This window comes from Cardiocondyla obscurior, linkage group LG27 (genome assembly GCF_019399895.1).
Source record: "Cardiocondyla obscurior isolate alpha-2009 linkage group LG27, Cobs3.1, whole genome shotgun sequence".
NCBI lineage: Eukaryota > Metazoa > Arthropoda > Insecta > Hymenoptera > Formicidae > Cardiocondyla > Cardiocondyla obscurior.
This window is the reverse complement of record NC_091890.1, coordinates 226,623-248,797: the sequence shown is the minus strand read 5'-3', so window position 1 is coordinate 248,797 and position 22,175 is coordinate 226,623. Positions and strand designations below refer to the sequence as shown.

The 22,175-nt window shown below is 38.5% G+C and overlaps 1 protein-coding gene across 1 annotated transcript; it reads left to right on the top strand.

Annotated features, from left to right (window-relative positions):
• Positions 1 to 11,619: 11,619 nt before the first annotated feature.
• Positions 11,620 to 20,496, top strand: LOC139112140 (fatty acid synthase-like). Its single transcript, XM_070672957.1, is given in 17 exon segments — positions 11,620 to 11,827; positions 11,977 to 12,173; positions 12,432 to 12,676; positions 13,160 to 13,388; positions 13,475 to 13,893; positions 14,130 to 14,423; positions 14,494 to 14,707; positions 14,780 to 14,940; positions 15,013 to 15,330; positions 15,448 to 15,947; positions 16,023 to 16,327; positions 16,401 to 16,796; positions 16,877 to 17,522; positions 17,524 to 17,902; positions 17,968 to 18,212; positions 18,346 to 18,696; positions 20,250 to 20,496. Coding segments are annotated over 16 exon segments (5,112 nt in total). The 5' UTR covers positions 11,620 to 11,827; positions 11,977 to 12,010.
• Positions 20,497 to 22,175: the final 1,679 nt, after the last annotated feature.

The following is a 22,175-nucleotide window of genomic DNA, read 5'->3' as shown; positions in this document are numbered from 1 at the left end:
CAGGGAGCTTTTCAATATCGATGGTCCATAAATGTATGGGCGGGACTCATCGATAATCATGTGGCAAGTACAAACGTAAAAAAACAATTATTTTATTAAATACTCTGTAACAAAAATTTTTTTTTATTTGTATTAGATTGGTCCATATTTTCTTCCGCCACGTTTAACCGGCGAATTTTATGAATATTTTTTGGACACCGAGCTCCCTGGTCTTCTTGAAAATATTCCGCTAACAACAAGGAGAAACATGATTTACCAGCACGACGGGGCACCGGCTCATTGGAGTCGAAGAGTACGCCGACTTTTAGACGCACGCTTTTGCGACAAGTGGATCGGTCGTGGTGGTCCAATTATTTGACCACCACGATCGCCAGATTTGACTCCGCTGGACTATTTTTATGAGAACACATAAAAACTTAGTCGAGCCTCAGCGAAACGGCACTGTAAACGAGGTATGCGAGGCCATCGCTGCGGCCTTCGCTACCATTACGCCGCATATGGCCCATCAAGCGACGCAAGACGTTGTTCGAAGGGCCCGACTCTGCGTGCAACAAAGAGGAGGGCACTTTGAACAATTTTTAAATTAAACAATGACAGTGGATTAGGCCTACCGGGGATACCACGATAAAAAAACGCACTATGCTATCTACCGCTAAGTAGTGAGGAAATGATAGCACATCTTAATATTAATAATTTCCTAATATTAAAAGTACGTTTTATTTGATGTCCGAAATCCTAAAGACAGCATAATATGTTAATGTTAATATCGTGCTTTCGGAAGCGCGGAAACATTTAATTGTTTGTCGGCACGGTATCATATGATCGCGAGCGCATTCGTTTCATCTTTGCCGCAAAGACTTCAATACGTGATTGTTTCTTTCTAAGTTGACTCAGATTATATCTTTAAAAACACCGTCGCCGCCGCGGCCGCGGCCGGCTCCTAAGTTACTTAGAGCTCATTCGCCGAACCCGCTCGCCAATCAGTATTATTCGACTCGGCTACTTTCTGCAGAAAACGAAACAATGCCATCGCCGCGCCCAGCTCTTAGATTTCTTAGCGTTCATTCGCCGAGACATAATAATTTTTATAAAATCAACGGTTACGAATTTTGCATAATTGTATAAAACTTTTCGTCTCAAAATATTCTTGTCTACCCCAAAATTTCGGGAGTGACAAAACGAACCGGACACCTTGTATATATATACAGGGTGTTTGAAATAAGGTTTCCTTCCCGGTAACTGAAGATAGATATCGGGAATACAAATCGAAAAGTCAGATATCATTTAGTAAAATTCGTAACCGTTACCGAGTAAGAAATTACTGAATTTTGACGAATTAGCGCGGAGCACATAATAAGTCGGGCGCGGCAGATGAGAGCGAGTGGGCTTTAGGGAGAGAACGGGGGTGAAACGCCGCGCGACAATTATCTATCACACCACGCGTTGACTCCTCCCACCCCCACCCCACAATTGTCGCGCGGCGTTTCACCCCCGTTCTCTTCCTAAGGCCCACCCGCTCTCACCTGCCGCGCCCGACTTATTATGTGCTTCGCGCTAATTCGTCAAAATTCAGTAATTTCTTACTTGGTAACGGTTACGAGTTTTACTAAATGATATATGATTTTTTGATTTGTATTCCCGATATCTATCTACAGTTACCGGGAAGGAAACCTTATTTCAAACACCCTGTATATATATTTATACAGGGTGTTCCGTAAGTCAAGGTCAATCGCTCGGAAGATGAAAGAGAAACCAAAAACAAGAAAAAAAGTTAATATAAACATAAGTACAAAAATGCCTCGTTTCCAAGTTATCGCCAGCTTTAAGTCGGTCGCGCGCGCGCGCGTGTATGAATCTAAAAATTATACAAGATGTTTGAAATATACAATATAACAGCAACACCCACACAATAATCAACCACAACTCATTTACCTTATGCACAGACAATAAACCGTGGAATTCAAGGTCGCCGAGGAATAATATAACCAACAGTGGTTGCACAAATGAAGCTTGCGGCACGCGCAAGAAATCATAATAAATCTTGTACAATACCTCGTGAACTCGAACAAGCGCTTAGATATTGATTGTTCGACTAGGAACGTGAGCACATTGTATTTATCAGCCACAACAAAAGAAATTTGAGTAAAGTTCTATCGCTTCACAATAAGAATTTGTTCACGGAGAAAGAAAGTTTGATAAAATTAAAATTTAATTATCTGTAATGGATTGTTCAACCGTTACCGAATTAGTTGACATGCATTTAATGTATGGTCTTGCTCAAGGTAATGCTACAAAAGCAAGAAGGTTGAATATTGAAAAATTTCCTCGGCGATGCGCACCGAACCGACGATCTTTTCAAAATATTGATAGAACGTTGCGAGAAACTGGGCCGTTAACACAGCGTCGAAAAGAAGGTAGGCCTCGAATCAACGCTAACACAGAAGAAAAAATTTTGAACGCATTCCGGGTTGACCCTTCTACTAGTATCAAAAGCATCTCAGGAGTATTAGGTCTGCCAACAACTACAATATAGAAATCTTTTAATAGAAATTCCTTGTATCCCTATCATGTACAACGTGTTCAAGGAATTACTGAAAACGATTATGGTCCACGTATCATTTTCTCTCAATAGTTCGTGAATAAATGAAAACAAATGCCTAATTTCAGTGAAATAATTCTTTTTACAGATGAAGCAGCATTCGATAGAAACGGTATTACAAATTTTCATAATACACATAAATGGATGAAAGCAAATCCCCAAACAATTAAAAAAAAAACATCAACGACAGTTCAGTTGTTTGGTTTGGGGAGAAATAATTAACAATTCACTTTGTTACGTCAGAAAGGTTAATTTTGTTTAATTAATTAATTGGAAGGAATTCCTCGGGATGGACTTTGCCGGTAAGGTAGGAAGGTGACGTACCACCGAATTTATGTGTAATTCGAAATTCGAATCTACACGATTTTACGCGCAGATTATTATTCGGATTTCAATTGAGCGCGTAAGTGGTTCTTTTTTAAAGAAAGGAAATGAATCCTTATTCTTTGGGATAGAACCGGGCGTGATTGATCGCTTAGACAGGATAGTTTAGGGCAATGATAAAATAATTAAGTCACGATTTTAATAACACTAAATTAACAATTTAATAAAAAAAACAAATGACTCTAATTACAAAATCAAAAGTAATCCATACATGACAAATAAACAATTTAGAAAATTCATACAGCTCGTTTAAAATATAAGAATAAAGTGAAAGTTTTTACTGAACAAATCAAATAATAAGAAAACGGTAGTAGGCGAATGAACAGATATAATTTTAACATGGCGGAGTTGAGTATTTACAGTATTTACATGAGTGTAAGCGTGTGCGTGTGTACAATTATTAGTCTAGAGTGACCTCCTCGATTTCCACCACCCTCGCCGTGGATCTCGGGAAAACCAGGTCTATTAATCGCATCGGAGCCAGGAAAGGAAATTCCACCCCGGGATAGTAAATGAAAAAATGAGAATCAGGATCAGACCGAGCTGCCTGAATCCTGATCTCCTCTGGCTCGAAGTGGTCAGGGCCGATGGAGAAGGCCCTTTCCGGGACAGGATCTGTCCACGGAGTACAGGCCCTGCGGAGGAGCTCCAGGAGGGGATCTATAACCTCTCTCGGCTCTGGCAGCTCCTCGAGGATCTCTATACTCGGGACTGGAGATGGGGGTTGATCGGGGAAGTCTACTCCTGGGAGAGAGATAGAGTCATCTTCACCCAGAGAGTCGGCTTCCTCAGGTTCGAAGGGAAAAGGAGGTGGTGAAAGAGGAGAGGAGCAGGCTCTTGGCTCATCTCCGGGAAACCGTGGCTCGGAGACGAGGGAAGAATTCGGGGTATAAGAAGGAGTCGTGGGGCGGAATAGTTCCGATCCCGGCTCTGTGGACTGAGATGAAAGATTGCGCTCGTCGGAAGGATTCGTAATAGAGTTGTCTCGGCACTCCTCTTCTTCCGGGAAATAGCCGAATAACGGTTCCGGATCGCCGTGGATAGGAGATGGTGGCGGAGGGCCCGGACGAGGAGACCAAGGTCTTTCCTCGTGGCGCGCGGGAGACACGAAAACCTTCTCACTTGGTGCCGCCGCGAGAAGATATTGTATGAAGAAGCGGCGGACTAGCTCCCTCAAATTTTTGATCTGCTTATTCCGCCGCGCCCGACTCTTCTTCAACGTTTTCTTATTGTGAGATTCCACTAAAAATATTAATTGATTTTAATTAAATCTGAATTTTTGGAAAGTTTTTAATAACAATGGAGTGAAGGAGATTCGTCACCGACGAATTCCGAAGGTCTCGATCCGCCCATGAGAGTTTCCGCATAATCTATCTTTGGCGAGAGTCGCTTGCCGATTCTTTAGCCGAGAACAGTCGCCAAAGTTCCAGCAATATTTCGCGGCGTTAACCACAGAAAATCGCTAGGTATTCGACAGCATGTCTCAACCGATGTTCGGGAGCAAATATTCTCACACATTTAACAGATCACAGGAACAATCAGAACAAAATCAAAACCGCGGAGCCTCGACTCGGACATTTCTTTCTCTCAGACAACACTTGAAAACAATTAATTAAGATAAATATATTTAGTGGAATCGTGTTTTTCGCCCAGATACATATTAAATCGTTGGAACTTACTTTGTTGGAGATCTTCAAACTGCTTCTTTGATAGATTCGGATTGGCTTGCACACTCAAGGCACTCACGTAAGGTTTTAAGTAAACTAATGCGGTTGTAGCTGAGATGCAAGAGAGCGTGCTCAGCCTGAGCACAAGATTTTATAAGCTCGGAAAAGGGGAGGACTCTTCCCGAATTTTCATTTTTCTGAGATTCTAATCTCTCATTTGCAGAGCTTATTCCTCCACTTTTCCTATCTCAAAATTATTGGGCATTCGCACTTCATCCCTTCTCTATTTTAAGTTTTCGCCCTTAGTTTCTAGATTTTGGTGAGGAGTTCCCGAAATCCATTGGTTTTAAGGAAGTAATATGCCTACGAAGCACCCCCGCTTCAATGAGTTACCCCTTCCGAGCCTTCCAGAATTTTTCTATCATTTCCATCGAGAGATGGTAAGGTAACTCTTACTTTCCATATGACATATGGTTACCTGGGTTTATTGCCTTTGCCTGCGTCACATACTCCGGTAATTTCGGGTCTCTCGCGCCCTTGGTTTTTTTAAAGCTCGGGATCGGTACGCAATTACAATTTTAAGAAAAAGTTATTTTTCTTTTCCTATGACAGACAGGTTATCAAAGTTGAAATATTTATGAGATCCTAAATTTTGATTTTTTTGTGTTATGTCTAGACAAATTCTTTGTCTGACATCCGTTGGCGCCCGTTTGCAATTTGTTGCATGTTTTTTATGCTTTCACGCAACAAATTGTCCCGGAATATGTGGACGTCTGTGGAATTATTTTCTGAAAGGCTCTGAAGTTCCTTTTTTTTTATTACAATGGACTACGGTCTACCTTCCCCTTAACTAAAATTTTAATATACGTCGAAAAAAAGAGACGCGGAGTCGGAGACGTAACAACTTGTTGGACCACATTTTTTGAAAACAGATTAAATGGAGAAACTTATGTCGAATCCTTATGTCGTCTTTTTGAACATACGACATAATATGTGGTTTATGTACACGGGCCACCAGAGATAGCGTTCGGCGGTACACTAGTCTCTCCGGTCTGCGCCGACGGCGGCGTGCGCGCACGTGTGCCGCGAAGCCGCGAAGCGCCGATATAACAAATTTTTAGAATCTTATTCCTGAAAAGAAATATGTTTTATTAATAAAATTAATATTTTTAATTCAATCTTGTCTTGAAAAAGACAATTTATAATTTCGGTTGCTGTCTTGAAAAAGACAAGTAATACTTTTAATGTTGTCTTAAAAAAGACAGTTTGAATTTTTTATGTCTTGAGAAAGACAATTTGATATCCCCTAAGTAGGCCGATCAATCGTAAATATTTGTCGGCCCTGAAAAGGGCCGTTTGTGGGCGAAGCTGCGGAGGAAGACCTCAATAATCTGTCCAGTATCCGGACCGGTCGATTACTTGATTGAGACGATTAGGAATCGAATCAATCAAGTTTGCGAGAAAGTCTGGTTGGAACCGAAGTCCTTCCCAAACTTCCTTCGCATGGTCGACCAATGCTGCTATCGTCCTATCCCTTCGTGGTTCCCATGGGCGCTGAACCATTTGCGCCCAAACGTTCTCTATTAAATTCAAATCGGGCGAACGAGCTGGCCAGTATCGATCAAAAGAATCTCGGGATGGTCCCGGAACCACGCTTGTGTTTCACGTGACGTATGGACAGCGGAATTATTCTGCACTAATCGGATAATTGGCATATCCTCTTCAGAGTATATTGCGCGTACTGAAGGAAGAAGAACTTCTTCCAGTATGCGAATATACACTGTCGAGTTCATTCTCTCAGGAATGTGTACCAATTCTCCGATTGCAGTACCGGATACCCATCCCCACATCGCACACGATTTCCTTCCACTTCTGTAGAGAGGCACAACGTGATTCAGGTTCAACCGTTGCTCTTTTGGACGCCATACGTGTGGCCTGTGGTCATCACACGATACGAAGACCTTTTCATCGGTCCATATTATGGATTCCCACTCCGCACGGCTCGTCGCTAAATTCTCTAACGCGAACGCGATCTGTTGCTCCTGATGACCAGGAGTCAACGGAATTTTGTGGGCGGGACGATAGCAGTATAGCCCGGCTTCGTTTAAACGTCGCCGGGCGGTACTCGCGGACACTGGAACTTCCGCTGCGTTGATCGCCTCTTGGACGGTGCCAAAAGGACGATCCACAACGCGAGCGACGATGGTCTCGTCCTCTTCTGCTGTAGTAATCCGAGGACGACGATTTTTTTTACGATGATCATGCAAAGCATGATCCCCGTCTTCAGTAAATCGTCGTATCCATCGTCGTACAGTAGGTTCAGAGCAAGGAATATCAGCAGCAATTTCTGCTACCGATCTTCCCGCCTGCTACTGTCCGACAATTCGCCCTCGAATTTCTGAGCACAAGATTGGAGCCATTTCGTTACTACTATAATTCACTGTTACAATAATCACTTCGCATCCGCTTCGCTTCGCAAAACCACGAAAAGTGACAAACAATCGTAGCATGTTTAACAATTGAAAATCGCGAAGCAGCACACACAAATTCAAGAAACAGTTGAGCGAATTTGTGTAAGTACTGCTTTTAGTTTTCTCAAGACAGTACCGTCAGTATTATTACATGGCCATTTTAATATATAAATTATTAATTTTACTTTAAATTGATGATAAATCATCTTAAATCTTAATACATTAAATACAAAAATAAAATGTAACAAAATTAATTTTATGTTAAACATTTTAAAATTATTTTAATTTTAATTTTAGTTTAAGTAAATAAAAAACATATTTTCTTTCAAAATATGTCATTACTAAATGACTCTTACTTCATTACATTTAAACGCTATGTCGGTGCGCGGTGCACGTGAATATATTATTGTTCGCGGTGTATACGGAAAGAACAGACAGCACGTGGTGTATGCGGAAAGAACAGACGAAACGCTAGCGTTCGAGCAGCATATATGTTTGTCCTTAACGCTCGCATCTAAACAAACGCGTGCGAGCGAGAGCGATATTGTATACCGCTTTATCCCGTGCATAACCTATAGCGTTCTCTCTCCATCACGCGGTTCTCTAAAGGATGGAGCATCAAATCGCGCCCCACTACATTTTCCCCCGTCCTCTCAATCTCCTCGGCGCTCCGCGGCACACGTGCATGCTTCATTGTGTGAAGCGTGACGCGCTAACGCACTTATACCGCCGTCGCCTCAGATCGGAGAGACTAGCGTACCGCCGAACGCTATCTCTGGTGGTCCGTGTACGATGGTGCACCTGCATATTTCAGTTTGATTGCTAGACAAGAATTGGAACGCAAATTCGGTCGACGATGGATAAAGCATGGAGGACCTGTACGATGGTCTCCTAGGTCAACCGATCTCAACCCGTATGATTTCTATCTTTGGGGTTATCTGAAATCTTTTGTTTATAAACGACCAGTTAATAACGTCCATGAACTTAAACAAAGAATAACTAATGGATTTAGAAACATTAGAAAAAGTCCCGAAGTGCTACAAAGAATTCGGGACTCCTTAGAAAGAAGACTTAAAGCATGCATTAATGTAGAAAGAGGTCAATTCGAACACCTTATATAATTTTAAGATCCATACACACGCGCGCGCGCGCACGATTTAAAACTAGCGATAACTTAAAAACAACGCCTTTTTGTACCTGCGTTTATATTAACTTTTTTTCTTGTTTTTGGTTTCTCTTTCATCTCCCGAGCGATTAACCTCGACTTACGGAACACCCTGTATATACAGGGTGTCCTGTTTTAACTGTTCACCCCAAATATTTCCCTTATTTTTGGTTTTAGGGAAAAATGTTTTAGACAAAAGTTAATTGGTTTAAAAAGGAACAACCGATGGTAATCTCGTTTTTGACTTTGAGGTCGAATTTGTAGGTCATTTAAAAGTGAACTTTAAATTCTTAAATGGAAACCCCAACTTGTTATTGCAGATTCTTATTTTTCATCGAAAAATATGTAACTTCTGTCTGAAACATTTTTCCGAAAAATGTCATGTTATTTCCTCAAAATAATTTTTTAGTTAGGTATGCTGCAATCCAAACTGTAACTATCTCTGTAACAAACTGGATCAATCTCGGAGTGTAACTTGTCTTGTAAACGTTTATTGATTGTTAGTGTCAATTTTTAGCATAGATTAATGTTAGGCGTACGAGCAAATGACCAAATCTTCCAACACTTGTCAGTCATTGCAGGTGTTACGTCCTGTAAACTCCACATCTCCTTTTTCCGACACATGGTTAATAAAGTAGATAAAGAGAAGTATACCGAATGTATTAGTATCAAAGGAGGGGGTTCTAAGCGTCCAGAAAAATAATTTCTACTGACAGAATATCTTGAATCGCCAGATGTATAAATAAAAAAAAGGAACTTGTAACAATTGTGCAACAGATGTCGATAAAAAATTGAAACACTGGGACTTGTCAAAATATATAAAAAAACATTAATAGCTTAGAAGGACTTGGAATGTCTTAAATTAACAACAAATGTCTGGCGGTAGACAAAGGAAATTCTGGAAGAAAAATAATTTTTTAAAGTTTTAAGTTACTCTCGAAATTTTTACGAATAGTGTTTTTGTGATTAACTTGTGTGGGCGAAATAAAAGGAACCTCTCAAGGAATCATCCGAGGGAACTTGAAGCCATCAAGTAGTAAGTGTCATCATTTATTTTATCCTTATCTTTCCGTTAATATTGAAACGGTTCCACTAAAATAGTTTTTTTTAATTATTTTATTTATATATAAATATATATATATATAAAATGAAAATTGAGGGAATGGTCAGGGTGCCGTTCATATCTTATAATTTCGCTATCTCTCTTAAATCCTCCCAGTTCTCCAGTAACTCGACCCCCCTAGTGAGCTTCCTTTTGTCGGGGGTTGCGATATGCTGCCAATAAATGGTGACTATCAAAACCTTGACTTGAGTAAGACTCCATCTGGTTAGAGGAACTCTGAGAATCTTTAAAGTGACAACGGAAAGATTCGAAAGAAGCTATGAGACGTAATGCTCTGGCATTTTTTCTCTCAATAATTTATTTATTAATTTAATTCATTAAAATGATTTCTTTTTAGTGGAGTCATCGAATATTAGAACTATTAAGAAAAGTCGGGCTCGCTGTAATCGGCAATTACGGAATCTGAGGAGTCTAGTCCAAAGTTTTTTCATCCAGTACTTGTTCGCGGCGGCGCCAGGGGAGATAAAAACCGACCCTCCCCGTAGAAGAGGAAAGCGGTCATGGTCTCCTCAACCACCCGCTCCCCCGAATTCACCGACTCCGGAAGAAGTTTCCCAAGACAGAAACAATACCGCGGAACTGGCCCATCTTCCGAGTCCGACACCTGTAAATGCCTCTTCGAGCGAATCTGAGCCTGAGTCGGAGCAGTTCCGTCCTACTTCTCCCTCCTTTTCTCCCGATTTTTCCGTGAATTCTACCGATCACTCTCCTGGAGCTGCTCCTAGAGCATGCTCCTCTCCCATCCCGTCTCCGATACTACATCCTGGGGAACCCGAGGAGGTCGGCTCCTTCACTGAGGACGATACCGTCTTTTGGCAAGGGCCGGACGGCCCGGAACATTCTCCTTCCCCCGCCCCAAGTGTGGAGTTCCTCGGAGGGCAAGAGGAACCGAGAGTGATCGTTGATCCTCTCCTTGAGCTCCTCCGGAGGACTTGCACTTCGTGGACGGATCCTGTCCCGGAAAGGGTCTTCACCATAGGCCCTGACTATTTCGATCCTGAGGAGATCAGGAGAGAGGCCAGCATGGCATCTCCTGATCAGAATATCCTCGTTTTTTATCCCGGGGTGGAACACCCTTTTCTTGCTCCGATCAGGTTAATTGATCGGGTCTTTCCGAGGACGACGGCCAAGATCTCCGAGATCATTGAGATCGAGTTAGATTAAAATACTAACTCTCTTCGTTCCCTTTGTATATATTTTGTTTACCGTATATGCATATATTTTTATTCTTACATTTATGGTTGACTGTTGTTTGTTATTTCATATTCGCGCTTTGTAATGTTATTCACATAAATTGATAAAATTATCTATTTCATTTAAAAATTAAAAATAATTAATATTTTTTCTAATTTCCTATTCTCTTTGTTTTCATTTTTTGTATTAGTTCGTTATAATAAATGTTTAATTTAAAAGTTGCAAACCCAAATTTCTGCATTTCTTAAATAAACCTTTGAAATCCATTTGTTGCGAAACCACCTCCGGTTCTTACCCTAGGGAACAAGAAGTAAAATTCTTTCCCTCAAAAGAACAAGAATCGCGCTAATTCAAACCTTCTGTCGTTTAAATCTATTCCTAGCGCTTTATACGCGTAGCGCTGAACCACACGCGTCACGCAAGGATCGGTAGTTGCGTCCATCTCTCTTTCTTCTAACTCTTTACCTGCTCTCAAACTATTTCCTTAACCACCGAGAAGCGGTAATTCTCCTTTAAAGAATATTTCTATTTCTGACGTAACAGCAGGCATACCTAACCGATTAGTACAAACGGCAGACGGATATTGCATCCATTGACTTTTTCTTGGTAAAACAAGAACTTTCAATATTTTGTCAAGTCTTTTTTATTTTTAAAATATGGCTGGTTATCTACCAAATAAAATTGTGAATATAATCCGCATTTTGGGTGAGGCCAGAAATAATTACTCAGCAGCAGAATGGCTTTATGCTGACAGATTTCCAGACCGACGCCATCCTGACAGGAGAGTAATAAAAAAACTTAGCGATAAAGCTGAGCAGGGTTTTCTTAGAAGAAACCGGCGAAAATCGAGTCCTAATGAAATAATATCGTTGACTGTTATAGGTGCCGCGGGTTTCAATTCTAAATGGCGTTTTATATGCAAATGTTAATTACATAACTACTCCGAGAACTTTCAAATGACCTGTTATGTTTGTAAATTTTAATAGTCTCTACAATTGTGTGATAAATGTACTGTAACGGAAGTGACAGCGACTAAAGTATAAAAAATTTAAATAAATTGCAATATTAATGAAAAATATAACGCGTGGAAATACGTGTTATGTAACACTGAAACAATAAATTAGAGAATCAGGTAGATTTGATGTAGTTACACTCTAACTTTAATCTTAACCATTATATTATCACAATTGTGACTGTTAGTGATTTTCTTTCTATTTATTATTGGTACATATATATGTATATAAATGTATATATATATATATATATATATATATATATATATATATATATATATATATATAATTTTAAATTGTTTTTCTTTTATCTAAAATTGTAACGTATGACTTTGTAAAATAATTAACATTTTGCTATAGAGTATATTTCCTTCAAAAATAAAATTAAAATACTATGAATCGACCGACACCGGAATGCAGCATCGATGCAGAAGAAGAAATCGTTATTTCTGGTATTGCGGGTCGATTTCCTGAAAGTGTTAATATACAAAAATTTAAAGAGAATCTTATGAACAAAGTGGATCTTGGTTCGAGCAATCATGGACGTTGGAATCATAGTAAGAAAATTGGCTTTTTATGTTAGGATATATTTGATCTAAGTATTAAAAATGAATTAAAATTGAATTTGAATTGAGAAAATTATATACAACTGGATTATTGTAGTATAATAATTGTGTGAACTTTGTATACTTCTTTCCAAATTGATAAAATATATATTTATTGAATATTTAATAAAAGAGATAACGATAAATATAAATCTAATTAATCAAAAACTTTTTATTAGTTATTTGTTAATAAATTTATTTTTTATTCAGCGCTCAATATGCCTGGTCGAATTGGTAAAATTAATAACGTAGAAAAATTTGATTCACAATTTTTTGATATTTCTACTACTGAAGCTCATATAATGGATCCTGCGGCTAGAATGTTGTTCGAGCATACTTATGAAGCACTTATCGATGCAGGGATAAACCCAAAAGAATTATGGAATACAAGAACAAGCGTTATTACAGCAATTTTTATATCTGAAACTCGAGGACATATGCTTTTTGATGCTCAGGTAATACATTTAAATGACATATTATATAAATAAAAAATAAGAATTTTTATTGTAAAAAGTAAGACAATTTCATGCAAAACAGATGTTTTAAATATAAAAAAATATAAAATTAAATATAAATATATAATTAAATATAAAAAGTCTGTACATCTTTGTTGTATATGTTATGTATGTTGAGAGACAAAGAATAAAGAATTAGGTGACAGAAGAATAAAGGATATATATTTCAAAACGTACTGCATGACGGTCGGAGAAGATCTAACTCTCCGAAAGAATGACAATCATGACTTAGGGTACATTTAATTCGCATTGAATGATCGCATTACATTTTGCTCAGAACGCCATGCGCGGATAGATAAGTGTTCTCGGAATTTTACATTGCAAATATATTACAGTATAAATTATTAAAAATAAAATATTAAATATATTTATTTATTTACTTCAATACTTACAATATATTTAAAAACATATTATTGTTATTAGCTTTCTCAATTACCTATGATTAAAAATCATATGCCAGTAGCAAATGTAATTTCTCATTGGCTCGGCGTTACCGGACCATCACATAATATTGATACTGCGTGTAGTTCAAGTAATTATGCCATAGTAAAAGCTTATGAATTGATTCGAGCTGGAGATTGCGACACAGCTATTGTAGCTTCCTGCAATCTGTGCTTTCATCCTAGAATACAATATCAATTTTATCAACTAGGTATATATTTATTATATTTTAATACATTTCTATTTATAATTTTATTTTATGATGAGACAGGTAACGTTTTTATTAACTTCTTTTAGGAGTTTTGTCTTCTGACGGTTATTGCAAACCTTTTGATTCAGAAGGCTCAGGATATATGCGCAGTGAAACAGCCGCAGTACTATATCTGCAAAAGGCAAAGAATGCTCGAAGAATTTACGCAACCGTTGTGCATGGAAAAACAAATTGTGATGGTTTTAAAGCAGAAGGTATTACTTTTCCGTCATTCGAAAAACAGAAATTGTTATTAGATGAATTTTACGAAGAATGTGGAATCTCACCCGATGAGTTAGCTTATATGGAGGCTCACGCAACTGGTACTATAGCCGGCGACCCCGTAGAAACCATGGCTATTGACCAGTCTTTATGCGCTAAAAGAACTACTCCTTTATTAGTAGGCTCAGTAAAATCGAATCTTGGCCATTCTGAACCTGCAAGTGGCCTTTGCCATGTCGTAAAGGTATATATATTTTTTTATAATAGAAAGAATAAAGAAATTTATATTTAATAAATATATTTAATAAAACAATATATATAAAACATATAAAATAATTTACATACATATTTAATAAAAGAAATATATATTTTCTTATAATACTTTTTATCATCTACTTGCAATTATGATTTATATTATATACAGCGTTTATTAATTATAATATATATTACTGCTAATAAAATAAATGTGGTTCTTTAAAGGTATTACTAGCAATGGAAACAGGTATAATTACGCCTACTATACACTTTAAAAATCCACGAAAAAATTTAATTGGTGTTATTGAAGGAAGAATAAAAATTGTTACCGAACCAACTAAATTGCAAGGCGATAAGATATGTATTAATTCTTTTGGTTTTGGAGGAGCTAATAGTCATGTATTACTGAAATCGAATTCTAAACAAAAAATTAATAATGGCACGCCGGATGATGATTTACCTAGACTTGTAGCCGTGTCTGGACGTACGGAAGAAGCAGTTAAAACCATTTTTAATGATGTAAGTTCTGTTTGTATAAAATTATTCTTTAAAAAAAAATAGAATTGTATATTTTTGTTATTGAATGCAGGTGCAAAATCGGTTAACAGATGCAGAATATATATCTTTATTACATCATATTCATAATTATAACATAGATGGTCATTTTTATAGAGGATACATGATGACTAATTGTAAAAAAATTAAGTCTTATAGCTCAATTAGTAAAGTAAAACATTCTTTACATATAAAAAGGCCAATTTGTTTTATATTTTCGGGATTAGGATCTCAATGGTTTGGAATGAGTAAGTAAATAATTTATTGCAAAATACTTAAATTAATTATGTTTTATACTAACAATTTTATAATTTTAATAGGTCGAGATCTAATGAAATTCCCAGTGTTTGCCAAGGCAATAAAAAAATGTGATAACGTTTTAAAATCTTACGGCATATTACTTACAGATATTTTAACGAGTGATAATAAAAATATTTTTGATAATATTATTAAATTGTTGTTAGGACTCGTTGGATTACAAGTAAGAAAATATTTTCTATTTAATTTTTTACTAATAAAATTATTTCAAATATTAATTCTTTATATTTTACAGATTGGAATAATCGATCTTTTAACATCAATTAGTATTGTTCCTGATTTTATAATTGGTCATTCGATTGGGGAAATTGTCTGTGGATATGCCGATGGATGTTTAACGGCAGAAGAAACGATTCTGTCGGCGTATTTCATCGGCTTAGCGCTTTATGAATCGAAAATATGTAACAGTTCCATGGCTGAAATTAATCTTGAATTTGAAAAAATGAAAAATATATGCCCTTCGGACATTGATATAGCCTGTTATAATAGTTCGTCCAATTTTATTGTGAGCGGACCAACAAATTCTGTAAATGCATTTACCAGCAAGCTACAGGTATACTTATTTGCACATTAATTGTACCTTATTGTTATTTAAAAAATATTATTTGCTTGTTTTATTTTAATTATTTTGATGAAATGCTATTCTTATAATTTTTCTTTATTGTTTCAGAATAACGGTATTTCTGTAAAAAAGCTTTTCTGTGGTAATATACCTTTTCATAGTCGTTATATTGTCTCTGCGGCAATTAAATGTAAGAAATATTTAAATCGTGTATTATCGCAAAAAAAGTCTCGCAGTTCAAAATGGTTAACTACATCTGCTTGTGAATGTGCCAACGTATCTTTACCATTATGTACAGATTATTATATGAATTATTTCTTATCGCCTGTAACTTTTACAAAAGCAATACATTCAGTTCCGAAAAATGCAGTAATGATTGAGATATCGTCTCACAGTATTCTTCAACATATTATAAAAGATTCAATACGCTTCACAATAACAAGTGTAGCGTTATATACACCGAATACCGAAAATAATAATATTGAGACACTTTTAGAAGTCATTGGAAAACTTTATATTGCGGGACTACAACCACAAATTGCAAATCTTTATTCGACGATACAATTTCCTGTAAGCCGCGGCACTCCAATGATTTCTCATCTTGTAAGGTAAATAGAAAAATGCCTTATTTAAATATACTATAATTATATTAAACCAATTTATTAAATTAACAACGTTTGCAGATGGGATCATTCAAAAAACATGTTTGTAATGTCTCATAGCGAAAAGAAAATTCTTAACGAAAGAGAAATTATTTTTAACATCGACACAAATGACGAAGAATTTCTTTACTTAACAGGTCATGTCATTAATGGGAAAAATTTATTTCCTGCTATGGGATATATTTTCTACATTTGGGAAATGTTTGCATCACTAAATAAGAAAGAATATACTGAAATGCCTATTATATTTGAAGATATAAATTTTATTCGCGCTACAGTGTTAACACAACAAAATAAGATCGAATTAACTTTTTCGATTCAAAAAGGTGATCGCGTTACGTTCTTTTTTATTAGATTTATAATATGTTATACTTATAATAAATTTAAATTTATGTTTAGGTAGCAATAGGTTTGAGATTATTGAAGGACACACCACAATTGTTACCGGAAGAATACGAATTCCAACCAGCGATGAAAATACAAGAATATCTGCTAATTCAACTAAATATGCCGTTGATGGAGAAATGAATAATAAAGACATTTATAAAGAATTAAGGCTTCGTGGATACCAATACAGTGGCATATTTCGTGGATTAAACCGTGTCTCAGTTACGAAATCAAACGGCTCCATCGCTTGGGCGTTCAACTGGATAGCATTTATGGACAGCATGTTACAAATGATGATTCTGGGACAGAATACGAGAGATCTTTTGGTTCCAACAAGAATTTGTAAATTAACAATCGACCCAAAATATCACCTACATCTAATTCAGAATACTTCAATTAATAATAGACGTAAGTAATATAAATTATTCAGCAAGTAACATATATGCGTTCAAGCTTTTAACAATTTAATTGTATTTAAAACGTTTCAGAGCTTCCTGTTAATTATTACAAGCATTTAAATGCTATAACATCCGGAGGAATAGAAATTTATGGAGTTGTAGCTACATTTATACCTAATCGATTAAAAACAGTTAATATCGTTCTTGAAGAACATACTTTTGTTGCTCATCGTGATTTAGAATCATCTATATCGCTACAAAATGCAATAAGAATGTCGATACACCTTGCACTTGAATGTTGCAACATGTTAAATGTTAAAATTATCGAATTTCTTGATACCGATGATAAATTAACATCAGAAGATTTGAATTCTCCTCTCATTAATAAAATTCTGAGCGACTTGCCTCAAATTCGACATGAGACCAAACTTGTTACGAATCACAAAAATCTTCAAAATATTTCATTACCCGACAATATTTCTGTAACGGAAATGACTAAATTATCAAAAAATGAAAATTGTTTAATGGTCTTTTGTTTTAATATTTTAAAAAAGAATAAAGAGGAACTATATAAGCAGCTATTGTCTCTGTTAATGCCTCAAGGCTTTCTACTGACTTTGGAAGAATCTACTGACTGTGAATATTCGTATTTAAAAAAAAATAAGTTAAATATTATAATAGAGCGACAGATAAATAACAAGAAACTTTTATTATTAAGAAAACGCAAAATGTTGAGAAAATCAGTATCATGTTGTACATGTTAACAATTACGATTTTACATGGGTAGATACATTGAAATCAATTATAAATATGCAAAATAAATCTGATAGCGATAAAAATATAATACTGGTTGCAGAAAAGAATTTTGAAAGTGGATTACTAGGTCTTGTTAACTGCTTACGAAAAGAACCAGGTGGTGAAACAATTAGAAGTGTATTTATTCAGGATAGTAAAGCACCTGCTTTTTCTCTACATGAGCCGTTATATATGAAGCAGCTGCTATTGAATTTGCCAATTAATGTTATACGTTCTGGAAATGTATGGGGATCTTACAGGCATTTTCCATTATCAGCATTGGAACCAAAATTCGTACAGAATGCTTATATTAAACAGAAGGTACAATAAAAATGTTATTGCAAGTTTAATTATAAATAATAATTAATTATATTTATTCGCAACAGGTGCAAGGAGATATGAGTACATTGTGTTGGACAGAAAACAAAAAGCTTGTTGAAAATGAATTTAAAAATCTTGTTAATGTCATTTATGCGTCACTTAATTTTAAAGACATTATGTTAGCGACTGGTAGACTTACAATTTCCACACTATATAATACACCGCATGATTTTGAAAATTCTCTTCTTGGTATGGAATTTGTTGGTTTTAACACGCATAATGAAAGAATAATGGGAGTATGTTCAGACGGGTAAAATATAAAATATTAATACATATAAATTAATAATAATATATATAATAAATATTAGACATAATATAAAATAAATGAATCAACTTATGGTACATTTTAATGTTAAATATATAGATCTAAATATTTTTTGCAGAGGAATAACAAACGTTATTTTGGCTGACAAATATCTCAAGTGGGTCATACCAGATAAATGGACAATGGAAGATGCAGCAACTGTTCCAATTGTGTACAGTACGTGTTACTATGCTTTGTACATAAAGGGTAAAATGAAAAAAGGAGACAAAGTGTTGATTCACTCTGGCACTGGAGGCATTGGTCAAGCTGCAATATATCTTGCGCTTTCCGAAGGCTGCGAGGTATTTACTACAGTTGGAAATGTCGAGAAACGGCAGTTTATTATAAATACCTTTCCATCTATTCCTGAAGATAATATCGGAAATTCTAGAGATACAAGCTTTCAACAGATGATTATGCAACGAATTCGGTAGGTCCCGGGGCCGTAGTGACGCAGGGGATATCGACGGAATAGAACGGTAATAGCTTTCGCGAGTCGTGCATTGTCAAACGCGGAGACGTTGATACTCACAAACCGAACAGGAGTGTTTCGGGTGGTTGGTGTGGGCTATACCTCGCGTCTCTTACTTAGAAGGATATTCTTTGTGTAATAACGGGATCATAAAGTATTCCGGTAGTTGCATAATTCTGAAAATCCAACGGAAGGCTAACGCGATGGGTCTTAGAACTTTAGAGCATGATTACGTGTCGAACATCGTAAAGGCGCGATGCACCACGTATCGGATGCATTCTCGCGAATTCCGGAAAGAGACGGAGATCTCTGTGCTGTCGCGGTCGAAACGGACAAGTGGTACGACGCGAAGAAAGCGGAAGTCACGGCAGAGCCACAAAAACATATCGGGTGGCAAATCGCAGACGGGGAATTATATTTTCGGAAACCTCGTACAGAGATATCGCAAGCCGTGACGACCTAGATCAGTGGAAATTTGTGGTGTCAAAAGATAGGATCGAAATCATTCGCGAATGATCCACCGTATGAGACATCTCGGAATCGAAAAACGTATCGTCAGAGTCAGTGATCGCGATACTACTGGCCTGCATGCACAAAACGATCGTGAATTACGTGCAGTGCGATACTTCTGCCAGAAAACGAAAGTCGAACAAGAGCGTACCGGCCGGATTGATGGGACGACGCGTTATGTGCCCCGTGGACCGTAGTCGCCGTGGATATTATGGGACCGCTACCGATCAGTAAATCGGGTCAGTCGCATGTGCTCGTATTACAGGATCTTTTCACGAAATGGGCTGAGTGCCGACCACTCCGAAAAGCGACAGGACTAAAATTCGAAGCTATCGAAAATTTAATTATTCTTTCGATGCGCACCGGCGCGTATTACTCACAGACAACGAAACGGAATTTAATAATCGAGATATTAAAGAACCTACAAACAAATACGGCTCTATCATTCATCTGTTCCGCCGTATTATCCACAGGCTAATTCCGGTCGAGAGAATAAATCGCGTTTTAAAACCATGATTACCGCTTATTTAGAGAGATCACCGCGAATGGGACGTAATATATTAATGAATTTCGTTTCGCATATAATTCGGCGCATCACGAATCGTTGCAAACTACGCCCGCGTTCCTCAATTTTGGGAGGGAACCGCAAACTGGTAGGAATTAGGCTGGAAAAACTGAAGCGACGTACAGGTTGAGTCTACAGAGTTCGAAAATTTGGAAAGAGTGCATGAGCGCATTCAACTTTTACGGGAATGGATTATTGAAAATTTGCTGAGTGTAAAGATCGCCAATTTAATATCGGCGATCACTAAGAGGCAACATGTTTTATCGTCGGCCACGCAATACATTGCAGCCAAACTCGCAACCAAATTTCACGGCCCGTCGGTTATAATGGAAAGTTTTGTCGCCTGTCATTTATGAACTCGCGGATCAGTCGGGAAATGTAGCTGAAAGACTATGTTAAAGATTTGAAACCCTACGTACTCTCGTCTACCCTTTAGGCCAATAAAAAATGATAGCTACCGGACCCGCCATGGAGGACACGGTGAAAAAGAGAGACAACAAGCTGACATAATATACCTGATGGTACAGGTACTGGAACGAGTCGGGGTTCTGGGAGCGCCTGGAAGAGGTGGTTCTGCCAGCACTGACGGCTGCCCGTTGTACCTGGGCCCTGGAATACTTGCTGGCTGGGACACCGGGGTGGTGAGCCTGTGGACCAATAGAGTGGGGCCGGTGAGCGCCTGAGTGTTGGGTGGCGTCGGCGAGGGCGAGACGTGACGGAGGGCGTCGGTATTCCCGTCGCCACGCAACCTCCGGAGTGGGGAGAGGAGATCCGGACAACGTCCCCGGACGATTGGGGCAATCTGCCAGCAGTACGCAGGTGGGTGAGCCCTTCAAGGACCTGCGAGAGATCGATCGGGGGAGAGACACTGTCTCCCGGCGCGCCGAGAAGATCTGAAAGATGTCCACCGAGGAACAAAAACCACCGGTAAGGTTTGATAACAAGGAGAAACGGAAAGGCGACCAAAGCCCAACCTCAGGAGGCTCCGGGATGACTCTTGCCGTCCAAGATAAGAAGCCACGGAAGATGACTCCCAGAAGGCGCGACGCTGTTCGCTGGTACCGGGAGGAACGAGAGCGATGCTGGAACCGCGGTTCCAGGCATCACTTTATGCCCCGGTGCCCTCAACCCCGGCCACTGGCTTCGCTATCGGTGGGCGACGAGACGTGACGGTGAAGGATTGCCCGGACTGTGGACCCGCATGTGGAAGGCCCAGGGCTCCTACGTACCCGGACAGAGCAACCGAGACGAACCGACGCGTCCGTTGGAGGTGGAAAGCCGGGAACGAGAAAGAGCGGCGACGACGTCGGACAGGAACGGTCATAGGAGGGAGGACCGAAGAGAAAACGAAGAAGACTCCGGCTGCGCCACCTCAAACATTTTTTCTCTTTCTTCTGTCCCTTTCGTTCTTTGCCTGCGTCTACGGAATGCGGAGTCGACAACGACGACATTTAATGTGGGGCGAATGCCTGTAACATTACGAGGAAAACGACTGTCATCTTTTTTTTTTGATTTTTTTTTTTTGTTTAGTTGTCGGATAATAAGTTCAAGCCGGTTTTATTGTCGCGACCGCTTTTAAATTCCTCCCCTGCCGTTTTGTATTTTTTTTTGTGTGGTCTTATTATATTTTTTCTTCTTCTCCTAATTACTTCATTTTGTTTGTGTTTGGCGGCTTGGGGGTACCTATTCATTGGGCATAGCTTCCGACATCTTGTAAAAGGTTTTTTATTAAACAAAAGACTCCGAAGGAGATATGCACTTGGGTACTATTCCTTTCTTGTTAAAATACTGGGTCTTAGATTAAGCATTAATTTTGCGTAAGATAATCTCCGGAGACCGCCTGTTTTCCACTTGAAAGTATCAGGCGAGAAGCGGGGTTGCGGTGGAGGACCCTGATATGCTCCCTCTTGGCGTGGGGAGTTGTGGACGGCGGCTTTGGCTGCTGAGTCAGCCTCGCGGCCGTCACAAAGCGCGGCGGCGCTGGACGAGCCGCGATAGCATAGAGAGCGGAAGGGGGTCGCGGGAATTCCGAGGGTCTTTGATTTTGTTTAAGGCTGTGATACCAACAATCGCGGTGATGAATTTGTTGCTACTCGTATGTTGTCGAGATTACCGACTACCTTACCGCGGAAGGAGCGAGAGGAGCGGGACCGTATGCGGAGGCGCGAACGGCGGTTAGATGATGACCGATACGAGCTCGGGATGGGAGGCCACCCATCTCTGAGGGCCTTGGAGGAAACTCGCCTACGTACTCTCCGCCGGAAAACCCGCGAAGAAGCCTGCCATAACACGACCGCGAACTATTTGAAGCTCGCGCCAAACTATTAGTAAAGTGATAGGGCTCTGGTGGAGGGGCATATGG